The following is a 21,834-nucleotide window of genomic DNA, read 5'->3' on the forward strand; positions in this document are numbered from 1 at the left end:
TTGTTCTGTGCTGCAGCCCTCCCCTGCCTCTGCCCACCGTCTGCAAGCTGCCCCGTGGTCCCCAACACCGCAGGAGGGACCCAAATGCTTTATTTCCACAGCGAGGGGCTGCAGGGGGGCCAGGGAGATGGGAGGAGAGGCAGGCACGGAGCCCAAGCGCGGGAGAGGAGGTTTATTGTGGGAGGGTTATGGAAAGCGAGGCCGCAGCGGCAGCCCTGGCGCGGACACGACGCTGCCCGCCGTGCGACATGAAGGTGAACGCAGAATTTCTGTCTTCCAACACGGAACGCTGGAAGGGGACGGAATTTCCCCAACGTCCAGGAGCTGGTAAGGCACTTGAAATGACGGCAAGGCACGAGGCAGCGCAGCGCTTCCCTCCTTCCTCCCCCAGGCACATTGCAGATGAACCCACTGAGAACGGGGGGCCCCGGGGGCCCGGCTCGAGTTGTCAGTGCCGCTCTCAGGGGTGGAATTTCTTGCCCGTGTCGTTGGCATAGTCCAGGAGCAGCTGGCACGGCGTGAACTGGCTGCCGTAGACGGCCTCGTACTTGCGCATCTTGTCCACCACCTGCCTGGCTCCGAACGAGTCTGTGAACCTGAAGGGACCTGCCGGGGACACAGGGACAAAGTTGGGATAGGGCTGGGGCAAAGCACGGAGAAGCACCAAGGGGCTTGGATGGGTGAAGACACTGGATTCCACTGATCCAGCCTTAGGCAGAAGGGAGCCCAAGCCATGGGTGGGTGGTAGAGGAACCCTGCTCACCACCGTGGTGACAACTTTGGGGACAGTCCCTGTTGTCTGCATGGCCCTGGTCCCGGTGGGAGCCCAGGGGCTCAGCATCCTGCCCTTCCCAAGCGTGGCACCAGCTCCGAGGGAAGCAGCGAGGTGCTGCCACCTTCACACCCTGCATGAGCCAAGGTGGGTGCTCTGGCTTGGTCCGAAACAGCCATCCCCATCCCAACGGTGACAGCAAAGCGACAAGGGCACCCTGAGGAGGGCAGGCTGGGGGTGATGCCAGCCTGGCGAGCACAAGGTAGGAGAGCAGCCAGGGCATGGAGCAGGGGGGATTTGTCTCCGATCTGGGCTTGCCTAGAGAAGGTCAAGGTGGGGACTCACTAACAGTCCTAGCCTGGGACCCAGCAGCCTTCAAGGGCGACCCAAACCCCAGCTTGTGCCTCATCCACTGCCCAGAGCAGGGCTGTGTCCCCGCAGCCGGGCTGCGGATGGAGCAGCATGTCTGGCTCAGGCTTTATAGGACAGAAGGACCCTCACGCTGGGCACGAGTTGCAGCTCAAACCCGACCTCAAAGGCTGCTAGGTCTGGTGGCCAGAACCTGCTAGGCACGAGCACTGCCCGGCTTTTGACCCAAGTGGTGGGGTCTCACGAGCACCCCAGTCGATGCCACTTACCCCCTAGGTATGGTGGGAAGCCCAGGCCAAACACTGCTCCCATATCTCCCTCCACGGGGCTGCTGAGGATCCCCTCCTGCAGGCACAGGGCTGCCTCGTTCACAAACCGCGTCACGATGCGCATCTGGATGTCCTCATCGGAGCAGCTGGAAGGAAACACTCGTTAGGACTCTGAAGGAAACGAAGCACTTGAGGGGAGGAACTCGCAAAGCCAGTGGAGGGACAGTGCCAAGCGCGGGGGAGGACAGGGAGCAGCAGGAATGGCTGCTCAGTGCGGCCATCCCTACACCCACGAGTAAGTTCTGTGTTGCAATCCAACACAGGCGAGTAAAGCAGCAAGGACTCGATCAAACCAAAGGGTAACTGCTCCAAAAGACCCTTCTGTGCCAGACTGTCCAACGAGCGTGACACCAGGAAGGGCAGGGAGTCTGGAGGGAGAGGCAGGGGCTGCACAGACCCCCCTCCTCCGACCAGCCCACCTCCTTCCCGCACAGGGAAGCTGTCTGCAGAGGTACTCAAGTGAGTGCTGGTAAATTCAGGCAGATCCATGTCCCTGCTAGCACAGAACTAAGAGCCGACCCCAATTTATGCCAGCTGGAACCAGCCAAATGCCATCTATACGGACTCGGTGGTTACTCTATTCCACTGCTGCCTGGCACGGCCTTCTGCTGCTGCTTGGAGCCAGGAGAAGGAGCAGGGGTAGGACCAGCCCACACCATGGCTTGACTCCTGGGGTTACTTACACTTCGGGCTTGCTTTGCACCTTGAACCTCTTCAAGATCTCTTCCACGGCCGAATTCACATTCCTGTTCTTCACCCCCTCCTGGTAAACGTAAAAGCCTTTTCCTGCCTTGCGGCCTGCCAGGGAGAAACAAGAGAGGCGCTTACATCCTGCTACGTGTCTCGCCTGCTCAGGGCACATTTCCCTCCGAGCTTTTCTTACACTTCTGTTAGCACAGGCAGATCCTCCCAGCACAGGCAGCTTCTCTGCATTTCAAAGCGAAGCTGTTTGCTGCCTCACCAAGGACACGGGGGGAGGGAGACTGTCCATCTGACTCCTTGGCAAGGAGCTGCGACGGGGCCGGCCCAAGCGCCTTTGCTAGGGACACACGACTGCCAAAAAACCGTCACCCCTTCCACGCTAGAGCAGCAAAAAGGCACAGGCCTTTTCATGTGGAGAGGCAAGGGCAGAGATGACAAGATCTCCTGAGTAACCCTCGCTGCCAGGTCCAGCCAGAGGCAACGTCTGCTTTGAGGGTAAATCAGCGCACAGCTGCTAAACCTCCCTTGAGCTTGCGTTGCTCGAGCCCCTTTCCCATTCCCTGCCCACAGCCCAGAGTTTGTGCGGGTTTAACGGAGGGGCTGGACGGAGTTTCACGCCTGCTGCCTCGGCTGGGGCAGCAGCTTTGCCCGATGCAGCCGTTTCTGCAAGGGAAGCTCTGCCCACAGCCCAGCGTGCACCCAGGGCACAGCACAGAGGACTCTTCCCGGGACATTCCCAGGACTCGACCCATTTCCAGCAGGTTGAGGGAGGGGATCCTGCCCCTCTACTCAGCCCTGGTGAGGCCACATCTGGAGTATTGTGTCCAGTTCTGGGCTCCACAGGACAAGAGGGATGTGGAGCTGCTGGAGAGAGTCCAACGCAGGGCCACAAGGATGATCAGGGGCCTGGAACATCTGCCCTATGAGGAGAGGCTGAGGGAGCTGGGCCTGTTCAGCCTGGAGAAGAGAAGGCTGAGAGGGGACCTGAGCAGTGTCTAGAAGTACCTCAAGGGAGGCAGTGAGGAGGATGGGGCCGGCCTCTTTTCACTGGTGGCCACTGATAGGACTAGAGGTAATGGCCACAAACTGAAGCATCAAAAGTTCCATAGGAACTTAAGGAAAATTTTTTTAACAGTGAGAGTGCCAGAGCCCTGGAACAGGCTGCCCAGAGAGGTTGTGGAGTCTCCTTCTCTGGAGATCTTCAAACCCACTTGGACGCAGCCCTGTGCCACGTGCTCTAGGTGACCCTGCGTGTGCAGGGGGTTGGACTGGGTGATCTCTAGAGGTCCCTTCCAACCTTCAGCATTCTGTGATTCTATGACTGTGCCTCTGGCTTCTCCCTCGCCTGGGGCAGAGGAATCCCATGGATGCTGGCACTCTTCCTTCAGTGAAGGTTTGTTTAGGTGCTGGTTTACACCAGCCTGGCGTCTCACCTTGGAAGCCCTTGTCCAACATGGTCTTCAACATCTCGACGTTGCCTCCTCCGAACCGCTCGCCAAAGGCCTTGCCGAGGTCCTCGGCCACGTGCGCAGCCACATCCACCCCCACTTCATCCATGAGCGTGACGGCACCCACGGGGAAGCCGAAGGCCGTGGAGATGGCGTCCGCTTTCTTTGGATCGATCCCCTCCTGCAGGAGCAGAAGCAGGAACATCAGTCTGGAGCCCTGGCACAGGCTGCCCAGAGAGGCTGTGGAGGCTCCTTCTCTGGAGATGTCCAACCCGCCTGGATGCCCCCCTGTGCCCCATGCCCTGGGTGTCCCTGCTGGAGCAGGGGTTGCACTGGATGATCCCCGGAGGTCCCTTCCAACCTCAACCGTTCTGGGATTCTGGATGAGGGGCCTCCCCTCTCTGGGGCCACTTGTTGACTTGGAAATGGGCTGGTGGCCCCTGGGCACCTGCCAACCAAGCAGTTTGGAAGTTTCTTACAGATGGCACCAGGCCCAGGCGGGACAGGGCTCTTCCCTGCGAGGTGCTGTTTGAAAACGCTGCTCTCTGCTTTGCAGATCCGGGCTGTTTTGCCAGGGAAGGCAGCTTGAGGCTCAGGGAGAGCTGCCCTGTGGACGGGCAGTGCCCGTTTCATGTGTCTCGCAGCAAAGGGGCACCCTTGCAACTGCAATTCAGTCCCTGCCACACACGTAGCCTGGGTGTTTTCAAAGCCAGATACTGTATGTGACAACCATCCAGCTGAGCCTCCTGACAGCCCACATGTCCCCAGGCAGGACCCGAGGACAACGGGTTTGCTGGACGCTCAGGAATGCCTGAATACCCACCTGGAGAACTCGGATCACTTCAGCCAGCATTGGCCCCAGACACCTGGTGGTGTAGAAACCAGGCCCATCCTAGGGCAGAACAGAGCAAGAGGAAGGGGGGTGAGTTCAGAGAGCAGGAACACGGCCTTTACTGACCACACAAGAACCGTGTCCCAGCCCGAGCTGCAGTTCAGGCAGTGACCAGCAGAGACACTGAACTGCTCTATTTTTACTGTATGGAAATGACTCCTGGAACAGCTTCTATCTGGGCTCACCAGAGCTTGGAGACCTTCATAAGTTTGATCTCTGGAAGTCTCCAGAGATGCACACCAAGCCCCAAAGGCTACCTGGGCTAAAGGGTGCTCAGCAGCAGTGAAATGGGTTGTTCCCATTGTTGTTCCACCTGCTGACATTGCCCACTGAGTCAGGAAGAGACAAATGAGCTGCAAACTGCCATTCGGGAGGATTCTAAATTGGGAGGAGCATTAGAGACACACAGCATCTCCCCTGGCCCACAGAGATACCCTGGGTTCTTCCACCCAAATCAGTGATCCCAGGCACCTTAACCAGGCACAGCCCGTGGCTTTGTGCTTCCCTAAGGCCACGGCAGCTCCTGCCCTGCTGTGCTCAGCCCCCTGCTCCGTGCAGCTCCTCCTGACACGTGCCCTGACGTCCACCGTCCCTCCTCACCCCCAAGAGAGCAGCACTGCTGCTCACAGGTCCCTCTATTCCTGCTGCTCTGCAGAGGAGGCGGTTGGGAGTCCTGCCCAGGCTGTTCTCTTCAGCCCTCACCTTTACCACGATGACAATCTTGCCCTGTTTGAGCCCAAGGGCAACCGCAGAGGCAGCTGTGTCGTTGGATGTTTTGTCTCCGGTGATGATTTCCAGCAGCTGCATTTTGTCCACGGGGGAGAAGTAGTGCATCCCCACCACCTAGGGAGGAAGGGAAGGTTAAATCGGAGTGAACGGGCTGGGAAAGCGAAGTGCCCAGCTGCAGGAGGAGGGGGGCCAGCACAGGCCGTGAGACTTCACCACGCTGCACTATCACTCAGCCACATTTAAATACCTGATCTTTAAATACCTGATCTCATTAAAAACCTATTTAAATGCCTGATCTTCCTAGCACAGCCATGCAAGCAAGACGTGACTTGGTGCTTCCCGGAAGCTACGCTTGGCTCTAAGCTCTACTCGAGGCAGAGAAACTCTGCAGAAAACTTTCAAATTGCAAAATTGCTGAAAGAAAATACAGCAGTTAACTGATTTCCCTGCCACGGGATCATCCTTGCTGCAGAACCATCCCTGTCATGGGATCCGTCCCGGCCGCGGGATCGTCCCTGCCGCTGGATCCGTCCCCACCGCGGGATCATCCCTGCCATGGGACTTGCTCTCTCTGGCTGCATTTTTGCAGCCTGCTGGCCCCAGGCAGGCAAAACGCATTCCCCAAGTTAGGGGAAAGCATTTCCCCTCAGGCATCCAGCATTTCCCCCAATGGATCCGCTGTATCCAGGCTGCCCAGGCTGATGCTCAGCTGCTCCCAGGTGACTCTGCAGTCGCGGATGCCGCTACCAAACCGTGCAGCTGCCTCCTCTCAACCCCATGCCAAACGCCTTTCCTCAGCTCGAGTCCCCCCACAGCTCCTTGTCTCATCCGTGTGTTAACACTTCCCGAAGCGCTGATCTCCCTGCTGCACCCACATCTCCCTTGGGACAAATCCCCTTTCATGCCCTTTGTACCTATCCAAGGATGAGAAACTCGTGCTCAAAACTCGCGCTGGAGGCAGCCGTCGAGCTGCTCCGTGTTCCGAGGAGGAAGACGATGGCCCCAGCCCTCATCCACAGCAAAGCCACTCGGCACTAGCGGGCAGCTCTGCACGGAGCAGACTCGGAGCACCAGGCACTCACCTTCTCCGGCCTCTTGCTGGCGGCAGCGATTTTGCTGATCGGGAGAGCAGACGTGTTAGTGGCAAAGATACAGTGAGCGGGGATCACCTGGGGAGGAAGGGAGAGGGATACTTTAAGCATCCAAGGCCAGAGCTGGCCTGTGATGCACAAGAGAACAGCACGAGCACCCCAGCGTTTGGCAAGGCCGTAACAAACGAGAGCAGCCTCTGGATCCGTCAGGGCATCCGCATGGGAAACTCGTCCTGGGCCAGTGGTCCAGGGCGGTTAGACCCGATGTGTCAGCTACACCGACCTCTCTCCAGGTGTGTGACCATGCACCGTGGTTCTGCCAGCTCATTGCCACACAGCCCTGCGAGGAGGGACTCCAGAGAGGAGCTCAGGCTGGTTCCCTCACACTGCCACTGCCTCCAGCGCACTCTTGCATAGGAAAGGCAGTGGCAGCAAGTGAGGGGCAGCAGGGAAAGGACTGCACATCGTGGAGCTACAGAAGGACAGACCTGTCACATCAAAGCGCTCAAATGGAAAGGTTTTTGGAGCGGTTCCCAGGAGTCTGGGAGTGTCAGAAGTGGATAGGACAACTGCCCTTGGCACCCAGCCCTATACTGACTTGGTAACGAGTCCTGAGCACTGAACTGCAGCACAGAGGAGATGAGAAAACCCCAGCAGGGCAAGACAGGGCCCCACGGAGCACACGCTGCTCGGGCTGACACTCACAGCCTCCACTTCCTTCAGCACTTTGTGCTTGACGTTGATGTCCTCAAACACAGCCTCGATCACCATGTCTGCTTTCTCAAAGCCTTTGTAGTCCAGCTGGCTCGTCAGGTTGCTGAGAAGCGAGTCCCTCTCAAACGATGTCAAACTCTTCTTCTTCACCTTGCCATTGAGCCTAGGGAAGGACAGCTCCATCAGAGCTCCACACGGCCACCAAGGCCACCCTTTGGCTCCTGAGGCCGGGACCCAAACACCATCTCCCAGCCAGCAAGACAAGCGGAGCCTGTTGGTCTCTTTCCATGCAGACACAACTCTTGGTGCTTTAGTCTGAAGGTCAATCATCTACAATCCCTAGTGTGGGCAGCTGAGCACTACACTGTCGAGCAAGAAGCAGGGAGGAGAGAAATCCAGCTTTTAAGAGGTCTGACCAATGCGTTCCAACACAGGCTCTCCTCTTCCCTTGTATTTATAAGCTATTGCTAAATCTAAAAATAAAGTAGTCACATACCAGGCGGTCTCCCTGCTTAAGGAGCTAAGGCTGAGCATCCTGCACTTATTTTGTAGCAATATCCCAGCATGTTGCATAGGGAAACCTTTAAACAAACGTTGCTGTGGTATCTACTGAAAGAGAACCCCAAGGAGGAGATGTGTCAGGAGCTGCTGATGGCCTCAAAGTGGAGGAGCATTTTGGCTAAAGGAGGCGTCAGGCAAACCCAAGGGAACTCCTTTAAGCTCACATACCCCTTGAAGATCTGCTGCTGTCCTCTGTCCAAGCCTTGCTGTACCGTGTCCTTCATAATGGTCTTCAGCCCTTTATCCACGGAAACCTGTGCGATTCCAGCTCCCATGAGCCCTGCTCCCAGCACGCCCAGAGTCCTACACAGAAAGGGGAGACACATTCAAAGGCAGAAATAGCTGAATTTCTGCTGCCAGTCAGACCCCTTCAGATCCTGCCCATCCTCGCTTCTAGAGAGGTCACACCAGAAGACTTCACTTGTGAGGGACACCTCTGAACTGCACAAAACTGGATTTCTGGAGCTGCAAATCTCTGCTTTGCTGCTTTTCAGGGCTCTAGGTGGGTTGGCCCCACCAGCCTTTCAGCAGAGGGTCTCCAGATGCTCCTTTGGGCATCTCATACTTGCACTTACTTGATCTCTCGTTCAGGTGCCCCAAACTTGTTCTTCTTGCATTGTATCTGCCCGCGGTAAAGGCCAAGCAGTGCCCTGCATTCCTTAGTCATTGCAAGCAGGCCGAAATTCTGGAAGAAAGGAGGGAGGGAAGCAGAGAGTTTGTCCTTTACCAGCTGTCACACTTTCAACACATCAAATATCCTGCAAAGTGGCAGCACAAGCACCCGTGCAATTGCACAGACCAGTAACCCGAAAAGAAATGGAAGAGCAGACCGGGCATGTGAGCATGGAGCTACCTCCAGGGCTAAACACAGCCCACTCAGCGTTGTCACCTCCCATAGAGGCTGCCAGAAGGCAGGAGGAAACTGCTCTTTCAAAGTCCTTTTCCATAGAGGATATAATTCAAAGCTGCTGAAAAAGAGTATCTCTAACCCTCAGGACCTGCCTGGAAGGGGCAGGGAATAGCCACGATGCTGCTACAACCAAGGCCTTCCGAGCCACACGCAGCTTGTTCCCACTCTGAGGACTGTCCTGCCACTCTCTGGGAAAGAGCAATCATGGGCAAGGCCAGCAGTGTTAGGCCAAGACTACCTACCAACAACAAATTTCCCAATTTGGGTATGGATGTAGCAAAACTGGGGCCAACAAAAGTAATTAGGAACATGTTAATTAGGGAGGAGACAATGGCAGAGAAGGAGAGGGATCAAGACGGTCGAGGGAAAAGAATGAAAGAAAATGGGGAGAAATGAGGAATAACAGGGTCAGGCACGAGCAAGCTGGAGAGACACTAGTTGGCAGACCAAGCATCTCCAAGAGGGACATGTGCGTGCGTGCACGTACACATGTGTGTAACCACCAGCAAATCTTAATTCTGATCGGCCAGACAGAGAGCAGCACTGGTTGTCCCTGTTCTCGGTGACTCCTGCTTGTGTTTTCAGAGTCACAGTATGGTTGAGGTTGGCAGGGACCTCTAGGGATCATCCAGTCTCCAGCAGGGACACCCAGAGCACGGGGCACAGGGGGCATCCAGGAGGGTTGGACATCTCCAGAGAAGGAGCCTCCACAGCCTCTCTGGGCAGCCTGTGCCAGGGCTCGGGCACCCTCACACCAAGGAAGTTCTTCCTCACATGGACATGGAGCTGCCTGGGGTTCAGCTTGGACCCGTTACCCCTTGTCCTGTCACCGGCCACCACCGAGCAGAGCCTGGCCCCATCCTCCCTACATTCTCCCCTCAGCTACTTGTCCATGTTGCTCACATCCCTCTCAGCCTTCTCTTCTCCAGGCTCAACAGGCCCCGCTCGCTCACTCTTTCCTCACACGACGGCTGCTCCAGTCCCTCCATCACCTTCGTGGCCCTGCGCTGGCCCCTCTCTAGCAGCTCCACGTCCAAGCAGTTCCACACAGGTCCCACCTCCGTGGGTGCCAGCAAAGCTGCTGCTCTGTGTGCTGGCCCACATGGACCTGCGTCTCTGCAGCACCTCAGGACCTGCTCATCCTCACCACTGGCTGCACCTATGAACAGGAACAAGCAGCAAACAGTCCCAGAGGACTTGGGGCCTTAAAATGTCCCAGCCCACCCTGGTCCCTCTCTGCAGAGCTGCTTTCCAGCAGGCCAACCCCCAGGCTGTACCAGGACACAGCGCTAGATAGATAGGAGCGATCCACAGAGCAAAAGAGCAGAGAGAAGAAAAAGATGAAAAAGAACATTCAGAAGGGCACAGTTGTCCATGGTGGAGAATGGGCTGGCACTAAGTATCTGCACTGGAAAACATGACAAACAGCAAAGCAAGAGTCACAGAGAATCAACACCCTAAGCAGAGTTCATGGGAAAAAGATGACAGGAAACTGAGCACGGGTAAAAGTGACAGCTAAGAAGTTTTGGAAACTTATAAGAATGAGAAGCAACTTCCATATTCCTCAGTGATGTGCTAAAGTGTGAGACTAAAACAGCACTAAAACAGACCTATGGAGTACCTGTCCCATCAAAAAAGCCAAGCAAAAAACCCAACACCTGACAGAAAATTCTACTATTGAACATGTAGAATGGTGAACTTCATTTAGTCACTCTCAACTCAAAAAAAAAAAGATAAAACAGGCAGAAATGAAAAAAAAAAAAGGCCACAAATTCTTTTCAGAGATGAAGAAACTTGGAAAAACAGAACAAAACAACAACCCTCTCAAAAGAAACAACCCAAATCCACAGTTCTGTTGCTTAAGAGAAGATATTTTCACAGTCCCACTCCCAGAAGGGGAGGCAGGACCCCGGGCACCATCTTGAGCAGCCCGTGAAGAGTAAGTTTCTTTTGTGCAAGGCAGAACACAGATCTTCCATACCTGATAACCTGCTGATTACTGCTCGAGAGCTCCTCTCCTTACCTGGGATTCAACGAGGTATCCGGCGTCATTCCCTTGATCCAGACCCGTCTTTACAACCTAGCCAAGGAAGAGCAGTAAAGATAAGCCCCAGTTAAGGCACGCCTGTTAACAGCTGCACTTCAGCTGCTTGTTTAGCTGAGCCTCTGGATTTCACCATCAGCCCCTTCCCAACATTCAAGGTAGAGCTGAGACTCTCAGGGCCCTGCCAAAGTTGTTCAAAGCAGCTCTAGGAACCATCTAGGAGCCATCTAGGAACCACCTCGTCCTTCTAGCACAGAGGAGCTGCAGTGGCAAAGCACTTTGCACGTGCAGGGGTTCCAGCAGGACTGTGCTTCCAGGTTCCGAAGGGGATGTTCACTGATTTTAGAGACCTCTTGGCAACAATTTAGACTGTGAAAAGTCATTTTAAAATAATTCAGCCCTTGGGCAACGTTTTCAATACAATATCTACGTTAATGAGGGGACTAAGTTTCACAGTTTTGGGTGCTTCATGAAAACAACAACTTCCCTTGCTAAAAGAGCTTGATTATTTCACCAGTAACTGAAGAAACTGTAGCTGAAAGCGGCACAGCAAGTTTCCCAGCTCAGCCAATATCCCAGCTCAGCATTCCCTCATTCAGGATCACTGATCTGTCCCTTATTGGTGCCAGTAGCACATGGATTGCTAGTGATTCTGGGAAGCTACTCTGAATTTGAACATTTGCTCCATCCTAGCACTCACCAAGCCTGATCTTTTGTAAAATAACGTAGGATTCAAGCCAGATGAAGGAGCCACCTTCCCCCTCTTGTTTGCCAAGTTATCCTGAGCTTCCCCTTTGGGGTGGTTTCCTATGTCTCACAGGTTACCTCAATGATCTTTAGTGGAGCAGGGTAGAGTCCTTTGGTCTGCTTCCGAACTCTGCTCTCCACTGTCTTGTAGATTTGCTTCCTCACAAGCGGAATAGCCATGGCATAATCCGTTACCTCTGCAAACAGGACAAAACAAATCTCAGCAAGGTCCTACACACACAACCAGCCTGTGTACGGCTGACCTGAATGCTGAAGACTAGGGTGGGAATGCTGCACATCTGCAGTGGGAATGTGCACGTGGAACCCAGTTAAGACAGAGCCGGCCCTGGTCTGGGCAGAGGGATTTCTATGGCTCGTTCCAAGGACACGTTCCTTTTAGAGCTTAACTATCCTCATAGTGCAGGGAGCGACAGAATCCAAGACTGACCCGAGGAGCAGAACTTCCAGAGAGGGATGTCATAATTTCTGGACTCTGTCAGCTGTGTAACTGCTCTGCTAAGCAGGGTCATGGCAGTGTATGTTTCTGCACCTCTCCTCAGTGGATTGCACAAGCTTGGCACAAAACTTGCTACTGAAGCCTGCAAGATAGTTCTCTGGGGCAGAGGGGTTGCTGTTTGCTCCCCCAGGCCTGGCTCCCTCCTCATAGACTCTAGGAGCCACCGTGCACGGCTCTGCCAATGTCACCTGGAGCTCAGGTCTGCAGAGCGACACTCTCTCCATCAGCCCTGCTGGGTCCAGAGACTCTTACAACATGAAAGAACTTTGTTTTGAAGCTGGAATTCAGCAAGAGCATGGACAAACCCCTGAGGATGAAAGTTGCATTACAGTCGCTTGGGAGCTGGCTACGATACCCACAGACTTACTCTGAATTAATCCTTTGGGTTTTTTGGTAGACACAGTCTTGTTGGCGAGTCCTCTGGCAAAGCCAACTGCTACTTCCTCCAAGTACTCCATGGTTCGGGCTTCTGCAGACTTCAGGCCTGGCCCTGGAACAAAAGAGACGTTATGGACAAGATGGAAAGGCCCAGCAGGAAAGCATCTGAAAAGACCAAAACGTTTAATATAATGCAGAAATGCCAAAACGTCAGCCCCCACAAGAGCAGACAGCAGGGTGTCACAAACCTCAGCACTGCTTTCATGGAACAGGGAATAGTTTTGTGGCAAGGGAAGATTGGAGGCCATCTGGTCTAATGCAAACAGGGCCAAATTCCAAGTTAGATCCAACTTAGCGACTGGATCAGGTTGCTCCGGGATGTGTTCTGTCATGTTCTCAGCACTTCCAAGGATGGAGATCCTGCCACCTCCCTGGACTCCCACCCAATGCCTGACCATCCTCATTATGAAGGTCTTTTTGCAATATCTAATTCAAAATTTTCCTGCTGCAATGTGTGCCTATTCCCCCTCATCCTTTCCCTTCATGTAACTGCAGGCAACACCTACATCCTAACAAAACATACGTGTTCTGCCTTTCCACCTCGTTGCAGCTCTGCTTCCTTCTGTGGTAGAGCAGGTCTGCAGAGCTGAGTTGTACTGACACTATTGCTATTAATCATCTAAGCAATATTAATCCAAAAGTGCACCCTTAAAAACTGCTTATCCTGGAGCCAACACACAGTAAAACCTCCTCCACCTTTGATCTCAGGCGCAGGACGTCTCTCACCTGCTTTAGCTAGTATATATTTAGGATATAACAAATTTCAGGCAGCTCCCACGTGGCACACGAGCCACCTCGCTGCCCCAGTGCTGTCCCCAAAACAGCAGAACAGGCCAATGACAAAGGCACATGTGAGCAAGCTCTGCGGGCGGGCTGCACGATTCCCAGGCACAAAGCTGATGCCATTAAGCAGGGGACGGGGCTGAAAAGGCAGTTGTGCCTATTAAACTGTCGGAGGCAGAAAAAGAGAGTCATTAGTGAGGGAGTACTAGCCAGGTATGAATATTTCAGAGGGCTGCTGCAAGGAAAGTGCAGCTAAAAGAGCAGCCTTGGGCTGCGCTGCCTCTGAAGCAGCAGAACAAACCTGACAAGATTACGGCTCTGCCTCCTTAGCCCGGGCAATCCCATTAATCTCTGCTGGAAACAGCTCCAGCCACACACTGGATGGGGTCCCCCAGCTAAGGGGATACCACAGCAGAGAACTGCTCCGGGGGAAACTGTTACAGAAAGTAAAGAAATAAAAAACACCACTAAAACCCCCCCAACCCTTTACAACCGGAAGGTTTCACTTCTCTTTTCGCGGAGTCGGGAGCACGTGTCCTGCAGACTCCAGATGCTGCTGCCTGTTGGAGGGTCTTCTTGCAAAGACCAGATACAGGAACACGTGCATTTTGACCAGAGCACACGAGCTCACTGCTAGGAAATTTTACCTTACCCTGGCAGTAAGACAGAGCCAGCAGGGTGCAAACAGTCCCAACAATGATACAGCACATTTCATTCTACAGTCAGGAGACTCCCCCAGAGCTGCTGCCTACTCTGCATCTCACCAAGGACCATTTAGAGCATTCCCACCTCTAGGGGTGAGGGGATTTCTGAGCTGAACCCTCACCAGCCTCCAGGTTCCCTTCCACTGCGTCAAGGCAGATCCTTTTTGTTTTGTTCTGCATTCCACCTAAATGCTTATCTGGTCCGAGTTAGATTCCCAACAGGTCTTCCAAATCTCAGGCAAGCCGAGCAATCGCTGGCATAAAAAAAAACCATATTCACAATACCACACATAGGCAACCGTGCAGTGGGAAAGGGCACTCAGCAGATTTTTACCCCAAGCCTTGGTTCTGCTGACCCATTTTATAAGTATTTTATAAGTGAGGAAAGCTCAAGCCATCTCACACAGCTGAACAGTGGGGAGGCAGCACAGACGTTGGGCCTTTCGCTGCTTTGCTCAGGACTGGCTTGGTTTTTTGTTCATCAAATTAAGGCACGAATGGCCCCCTGGGCCCCTCGGTCACACTCGGGCTGGGAAACCTGAGCTCAGCACTCGGCTACGCAGCCGAATCAGCTGCCACCCTCGTTTCCAGCTCAGCAGAGCCTGCAGCCTCTGCAGCCCCTCTGGTTTGTTACCTGCCCAAAACGCTGCCCTGCTGCAGGCACAGCAGGAACAAGCAGTTATTCGTCACCCACGTGGTGGCTGGAAGTGCAATTTGGTGTGAAACTGGGAAGGAATTTCTCCATCCAGCTGGAAGCCGGTTAGTCAGAGCACCCAAGCTGTAGGGCTTGGCTTCTCCTCAAGATCTTGTCACTGAGATTAGTATCTGCAGGCTGCATCCATGCAGGCGATGGTCACCTATTCTCCTTTCATTAGGCGCTGCAATCTGCCCCTCTGACAGGATAAATGAGGAATGCAGGTTCTTATCTGCATAATTAGCTTATGAAAGGGAGCCAGTGGGCGGAACCTTTATTCTAATCTTTCCCTAATCACTCAGCTTTAGCCTGAGCAGGTATTTCAAGGTCCTCAAGGGGAGAGGGCAACAGAGAGGCAGGAGAGCAGCTCCCAAGGCTGGAAGACCCCACTCACGCCCTCAGGTCTGACCTAGCGGGTCCACCACCTGGTCAACCAGACCCATCTTCTTTGCTTTGTCGGCACGGATGCTCCTCCCAGTCAGCATCATATCAAAGGCAGCAGGAATTCCCACCTGGAAGGGCAGAAAGGTGTTTTTAGCGTGGGATCACGCCGTGAAAGAGAGGGGGACATTAAGCCTTTTCTCCTACTTACCATCTTTGGCAGCCTCTGAGTGGCTCCTGCCCCTGGCAGGATCCCCAGTAGCACTTCAGGCGAGCCCAACACTGTTCTCTTCTCCTTCGTTGCTATCCTGTATTGACAGGCAATTGCAACCTTAAAAGGGAAGAGAAAATGACTGAAGATTTCTCTTTGAGAGCACAGAAGAGCCGGGTACCCCCCACAAAGCCCCTTCCACAGCCTGCCCTAGTTTCATTCACCAGGCAGGACACAGTCCCAATTATCAGATCAGTCACGATGCTCAGGCTGCCGCTGCATCACTGAGCACAGACCTCCAAAAAGCTGGAATTGCTCTGGAAATCAGCGCACAGATGATGAGACTCCGTTCCCAGAAGCAGAGTTGTTCCGTTTTAGTAAAACTTTGCTGCAGGAATAATCACAAAGCCTGCCCTCTGCTCACCAATACACTGGGCAGAGATGAGAAGATTAGCTACTTAAGAGTGCATAATCCTAAATGGAAATTACGAAGCAGATACTGCACTTGGCTGAAGTGGCAAAGGAGAGGGAATGTGGGCCAGGCTGGAGGGCTGACCAGGCTCCCCACACTCGCCCTCCTCACAGGAACCGTGAGAAGAATAGAAGTTGCTGGGATGCAGGGCTTATTTTCAATGAAAAGAAGCTATTTCCAGCCCGGATTCAGCATTCATCTAGCTCCAAAGCCTGCTGGAAACAGCTTCTTTTCCCAGGAGTGCCCTCATTTAAATATTAGCCTGGCACACACGTAGTTGTATTTCATTAGCTCTCTTTCAACAGCAGCAGAAAAAAAAAATTGCCTGGCAGAGCCTGAAGCACAACCAAACCATTAGTTTGCCACAAATGTGTCTGAATGAACACACAGAATCCAGGTGAGATCCTTCTCGCTCCCCTTTGGAATAATCCTGAGGGTGAGTTTTGAGAACCAGGGCTGGCAGCTTGGCAGAACCCAAACTGTCCCGTACCTCCAGGCCTCCTCCCAGGCAGGTGCCGTTGATGGCAGCAACTATGGGCTTTGGAGAGCGCTCCAGTTTGTCCAGCAGCTTCTGGCCGTCCTGAGAGAGCTGAGTCACTTCCTGAGCAGTCTTGCAGGCTTGAATCATGCTGCAGGGAGGCAGAAAGGCTGATCAGAACGGGGAAAGCACCGAGGAAACAGCAATACGAGAGCGTTTCAAGGGTTTTATCCCCTTCTTCCCACAAAGCTCCAGTGACTGACACACAGGCAAGAGCTCTTTAGCCCCACAGATTTAGATTAATGGACAGCACAGGAAGACGACTGAAATCAGCGGGTTAAGTCACCGCATGCCGACACCCGATGGTGCCTGCAGGCACTGAATGGGTTTCCTTGTGCCAGGGCTCTGAAAGCCTTCTGGGGAGAGAAGGAAGGATCACAGGGAGCCTCAAAGCACTTGCCGGGGGGTGGCAGGAGAGAGCAGGATCATGTTTTAGAGATGCAGATGGCCACGCTCTGACCTTGGGCTCTGCCAGTTAAGGAGCCAGTTTCTCTCCCAGGGGCCAGCAGTGCTTGCCAGGCAGGCACAACTCAGCAGCCCCAAAACCCCTTCAACGCAGCCTGCGCTTCTGCCCTACGGCTACTGCCTCCTGCCCGCCACGGGAAGGATCGAGTTCCTGCTCCTGATTAAGGCTGGACTAAAAGGTATCAAGTTTTTGAAAGGCGGATACATAATTTGCCTTCTCTGCCTAGCGTTTCCCGGCTTCTGATGTCTTTAAACAACCGTTGTGTCGTTTCCAGCGCGGGACGGGCAGCGCTGGCGCTCCGGGAGCTGCTCAAACGCTGCCCATGGCACAGAGCCAGGGCTGCCTCGCCGAGGGGCCGCGCTGGCACGCGGCCACGCGCCCAAGAACCAGCCTCAGCGAGGCCCTGCATGGAAATGATCTGATCCCGCTGCATCCCTGAGGAAAACACAGCGCTCGGCCCGCGCCGCGGGAGGAACCTTCCCGGGCTGGAAGCGAACGGGGATAACACGGAGCCACGGCCCTAACTTCATCCAAGCGAGTCACACATCCTGTGCACATGGATTTCATTCCCATTCCCCACCTCGCCCCTGCGGAGAGGTCAGGGACAAAGGCTCAGAATTCCCAGCTGGCCCTTTGCTGCGGATGCTGGAGCTTCCCCCGAAAACCATCCGCAGAATTCCTACCGCCACCCGAACTTACTTGAGATCTGCTCCAGCAATAAAGGAGCCCGGCTTCGACGAGATGAGGACGGCACTTTTGACAGAGTCATTGGCCCAGACTTCATTCATTACATCAGCAAACTCTGCGTGCAGTTGTCGGGATAGAGTGTTCACCTGAAGGCAGCAAACACACATGGTAAATAGAGACAGGTCCTAAGAGCTCCAAAGTTGCACAGAACACACACTCTCCTGAACCATTTTGAACGCAGAACTTAATGACTTATTGTGCTAGTGAGAGGCAGGTTAATTTGCTACACACAAAATATTTCCACTGGGCACTTCCCAGTATGTTCTTTCATTATATGCCTTAATGATCGTTCTTAAATTTCTACTTTTCCAACCTGACAGGCAGGAGGTTAGGGAAGTTCTTGGTCTCACATCAGGAATTTTCATTGCCTTCTCAGCTGTTTCCTCTGGGGTGCCTGTTAATGCCAGTCAACAAAAACATACCTTGGAATTTGGTTCGTTGAAACGTATAACAGCAACATCTCCTTTGATATCGCAGCTAACATGTGTCCTATCTGGAAACAAATGGAAACACTTTATCAGTGGGTTTCAGAAAACAGGAAAGCAAACTGATGTCCAAAAGCTTTAGGCTTACCCTGAAGAGCAGTGGAGGCGGAGAAACTGCGGCAAGCATAACCTAGGGAGGAGAAATTGCAGATGTTACAGCTTGTCAGGAGGTTCTGAGGTGAGCCCAGCTTACCTGGCCATAATTAAACACTCTCTCACCTTTCCCCAGGGTGCCCTTCCCAGCACGGATCCCACAGGGATTCTCCAGCACCAGGAATGCCAACACGAGAGCAAAAATAAAAAACTTCCAACCAAATTGCTGACAGCAGATGACGCAGGGGGCCTACAGGGCTGTTTTGACATTAGGTGTGCACAGGTCAACACTTCAGCACATGCGAAACCAGAGACCTCCCTGCCCTTTGGACGGTTTCAAGCCTGCACGGCAAGTTTTCCCCCTGATCAAACACAAATGACCCAGATTATTTCTGCAAAAAATACACTGTTACGCCAGTAAATTTTGCCCCTTCAAGCATCACTTCACAGATCACAAGACACGCACTGGGTAAAGGCACAAAGAAACACACAAAATGTTTATTTTGTCTGCCAATTAAGTGCCTGATCGACCCACAAATCACACACGGGAGCGCCTGGACAAACCTGCGTGGTTTCAAAGCACTCGGGACACGAGATCAGGAGGGGGTATCCGCTCCCGAGCGGAGCGCTGCTTCCCTCCCACACATTCCCCGCATTCCCCTTTCCCGCCATGGGCCGCTGTCCTGCCCATCTCTCGCTCCGCTCGACCTTGACGGGGACGGAGCGGCCGCTCCGGCGCGACCAAAACGCCGGGAAAACGCCCGGAGCCAAAGCAATCCCGTTGCCAGAAAGTGCAGGATAGTGGAAACAACCCCAAGACCTTGGCGTGCCCCTGTCCCCAGCACGCGGCTCCTTTGCCCTTTGTCCCTCTTTCCACCTTGACTTTTGCGCTCCATTCCCGGCGCTCCGGAGAGCCGGCGGGATGGGGACGGCAGCGGCGGCCCGTTTCCACTCCAAAGCTCCCGCGGAATATTCCTGCTGGAGCGGCGCCCGGACAGCGGGTCCGCAGGGTGACATTTGTTTCCTGAGACTTGCCATGCGCTGGGAAGCGAGGGCCGGCTCCATCCCGGAGCCGCACGGAGCACGGGCTGCCCGGAGCTTCCCCTCGGATGCAGGAGCCCCGGCAGGATGCGATGCACTTTACCGGGCTGGAATCCCGCTGTTCCCGCAGAACTGCTCGTGGGGAAGGCTGGAAGGGTCCTTTGGCCACCTGGTCACCTCGGGCAGCTTGTGCAGCCAACTGGGCCAGCTCGGAGCCGGCGCTCGGCAGCCTTCCTCAATTCCCTCCCTTTGATCCTTGTGTCGCTCCAGAGCGACGGGCAGGGCAGGAGGGAGAATCCCATGGAACAGGAATCTCAGTGGCAAGTCACGAGCCAAGCCCTTCCCTTCCACATCCCGGCACATCCCAAGGCCGACACCGCGCACAGAACAGACCCCACTTCATTATCCTTCATTATCCTTCCACTAAGGGTCTCGGCCCTTTGCCCTGTGAAACCACATTCCAAAGACATTGCTTCCAAGAATAACTTAAGCCTTGGGTCCCACTTTGCCCGTTTTAACACAGCAGGTACAAAGCAGGAAAGAAAATAACCAAGGGCAAGACAGAACGAACCTCACTGCGTTTTAATTTAAGCTCGTTTGGGAAACACAAGGCTGTCAGAGCGACAGTCACTTAATATTTTATATTTTTTTAATTATAACTTTCTGCGTGCTATTCTTGATCATATTTAATTCTAGGGTATTGGACCCTAAATTTGGAATTTAGAAATTGCTTGGAAAGTAATTTCTAAATTCTTACTATGTTTTTCACAAACGCAATGTCTACGTTTAAAATTAAAAACACGACAGTTGCAGCCATAGCACAACTGCTCTAGCTTTGATGCATTCAGAAACAGAAGCGACAACTTGCCAAGGTCGAAGCCAGAAAAATCCCCTTCCAAATCCGGGGGAATAGCAGGCCAGACGTACAGCTCTACCATTAACGCTCCTTCCAGAGCTCAAAGCCCCGAAAACATTGAATTTTCACCATTTCACATTCTTCGCTTTTTGGACAACTGAAAGCCTGCCTATAGAAAGGAAAACGCTCCAGAAAATTGTCCTGGGAATTCAGCAGAGCGCTCCGGAGTGAGCAGAGGATGGAAAAGCTCCTTCCATGGCCTAGCGGGGACAGGCTCCTTCCTGCTTTCTCTCTTTGCTCGTGTTCCCGTGGCTGCTTCCTCGCCCTGCACTTCCCCTTCCCGCGGACACCGCGTCCCGCGGGAAGGGAGCACCACCCGCAGCCGGCAGAGAGCCTTCCCGCAATTCCCAATATGGGAATATTAGAGCTGAAGCTCCCGGCTCCTACCAATGCTCTATCCACAGGACGGGACGCTAGCGACAACCTGGGGACCTATTTGCAGACGGGCTTTTAAGCTTACACGGTGCCCGGCCTCCTTGTTGCCTTTTGCAATTCCTTACAAGAGGATTCTTGCAAAAAAACGGCTACAGAGTGGGATTTGTGAAGGAAAAGCTGCTCTGAACCACACGGAGACGCAGAGTCCCGGCACGAGGGATCTGTGCATTCCCGGCCGCAGCGAGGGCCGCGCCGGCAGCGTGTCGGGCTCGGCGGGACCCGGCCCGGTCCCAGCGCGTCCCGCGGCCCTTCCGGGGCGCACGGGATAACCCCGGCGAGCGGGAAGGGGGGAAAAGCGCAGGGGCAGCCGCCTCGCGGCTCCTTGCGCTGCGGCGGGCACACGTGGGGACACGATGGCTGCACGCGGGGACACGACGGGCGCACGCGGGGACACGACGGGCGCACGCGGGGACACGATGGCCGCATGTGGGGACACAGGAGGGCCCCTTCGCGCAGGACACGGCGCAGGGAAGCATTCCTGTCCTGGAGGACGTGCAAGGACGTGGGGACACCCCTGTATGCAAGGACATGGGGACACCCCTGCATGCAAGGACACGAGGACACCCCTGCATGCAAGGACGCAGGGACACGTGTCATGCACAGGGACACCCCTGTATGCAAAGACACAGGGATACCCCTGCGCGCAAGGACATGGGGACACGCGGACAGCACCCACCTGGAAGCCAGCGCAGGACCCCCCCCAAAACACACACGCAGGGACGCCCACGCCAGGGACACGCGTGGGACACGCGGACACCCGGGGACACCGAGGAGGGCAAAGAGGGACACCCTGGAGCCCCACGTGGGTGGGGACACGCTCACACCACACAGCCCCCCCCCCGCGGTAACACGAACGCGCGTGACCCCCAAGGGGACACGCGTGCCCCCCCCCCCGCCCCGCAAGGCGCCCCCGCGTGGGCCGCTCACCCGTGTGCCGCGCGCCGCGGGGCCGGCAGCGCTTGGCGGCCGCCGCGAGGCGGCCCAGGCTGCCCATGGCGCGCACCGCCGCCGCCATCTTGCCGCGCGCGAGCTCCTCTGAGGCGGCGGGCGCCGCCCGGTGCCGCCCGGTGCCGCCCGGTGCCGCCGCTGCCTGCCGGGCCGCGGCCGCTCGGGCGCTCTGGGACGGAGGAAGCGGCGGGCGGAGCGGCGGGAGGGCGGGCGCGGGGCTGCGCGCGGGGCCGCGGCGCTCAGGCGGGCGCGGGGCAGCCCGCGCGGGGCGGGGCCCTTCGTGAGGGGCGGCCGTGGCGCAGGCGGCGGCGGCGGCGGCGGCGGGACGAGACGGGGCTGAGGTGCGCGGGGGGCGGCGGGACCGGGATCCGGGACCGGGATCGGGATCGGGATCGGGATCGGGATCCGGGACCCGGGACCGGGAATCGCGACCGGGATCCGGAATCGCGACCGAGACCGGGAATCGGGACCGGGAACCGGGACCGGTATCAGGACCCCGACAGGGGAGGACTTGTGCGCGTAATGGCTGCGCCGTGGGGCGGGGTGGAGCGTGTGGCTCTCTCAAAAGTTTGTGCTTATACATATCTACACACACATCTATATATATAAGCTTACATGTTTTATACGTTTTATACGTTTTACTATTTATGCGTTTTT

General features: G+C 55.1%; 1 protein-coding gene across 1 annotated transcript; it reads right to left on the reverse strand.

The window, feature by feature from the left end:
* Nucleotides 1-448: 448 nt before the first annotated feature.
* HADHA (hydroxyacyl-CoA dehydrogenase trifunctional multienzyme complex subunit alpha) lies at nt 449-17,745 on the reverse strand. The gene is made up of 18 exons (XM_088530730.1): nt 17,682-17,745; nt 17,212-17,345; nt 15,999-16,137; nt 15,037-15,156; nt 14,854-14,956; nt 12,193-12,315; nt 11,387-11,505; nt 10,541-10,597; nt 8,183-8,292; nt 7,776-7,910; nt 7,038-7,209; nt 6,324-6,410; nt 5,215-5,355; nt 4,444-4,512; nt 3,606-3,801; nt 2,154-2,268; nt 1,411-1,556; nt 449-606 (listed from the first exon to the last, which is right to left on the reverse strand). The coding sequence occupies exons 2-18, from the start codon at nt 17,298-17,300 to the stop codon at nt 461-463; spliced, it is 2,067 nt and encodes a 688-aa protein (XP_088386856.1). The 5' UTR covers nt 17,301-17,345; nt 17,682-17,745; the 3' UTR covers nt 449-460.
* Between the last annotated feature and the right edge of the window lie 4,089 nt (nt 17,746-21,834).

This window comes from Tinamus guttatus, unplaced genomic scaffold (genome assembly GCF_059628265.1).
Source record: "Tinamus guttatus ecotype Peru unplaced genomic scaffold, ASM5962826v1 Tinamus_guttatus_pri_ptg000386l, whole genome shotgun sequence".
In the NCBI taxonomy this organism is placed as follows: domain Eukaryota; kingdom Metazoa; phylum Chordata; class Aves; order Tinamiformes; family Tinamidae; genus Tinamus; species Tinamus guttatus.

Coding starts and splice junctions, on each gene's coding strand:
- HADHA (XM_088530730.1), bottom strand. CDS start 17,300: ATGAATGAAGTCTGGGCCAATGACTCTGTCAAAAGTGCCGTCCTCATC. Junction 3,802..4,443: donor AAGTGATCCGAGTTCTCCAG/GTGGGTATTCAG, acceptor CTGCTCCTGCAG/GAGGGGATCGATCCAAAGAA. Junction 607..1,410: donor CTTCCCACCATACCTAGGGG/GTAAGTGGCATC, acceptor TGTCCCCGGCAG/GTCCCTTCAGGTTCACAGAC.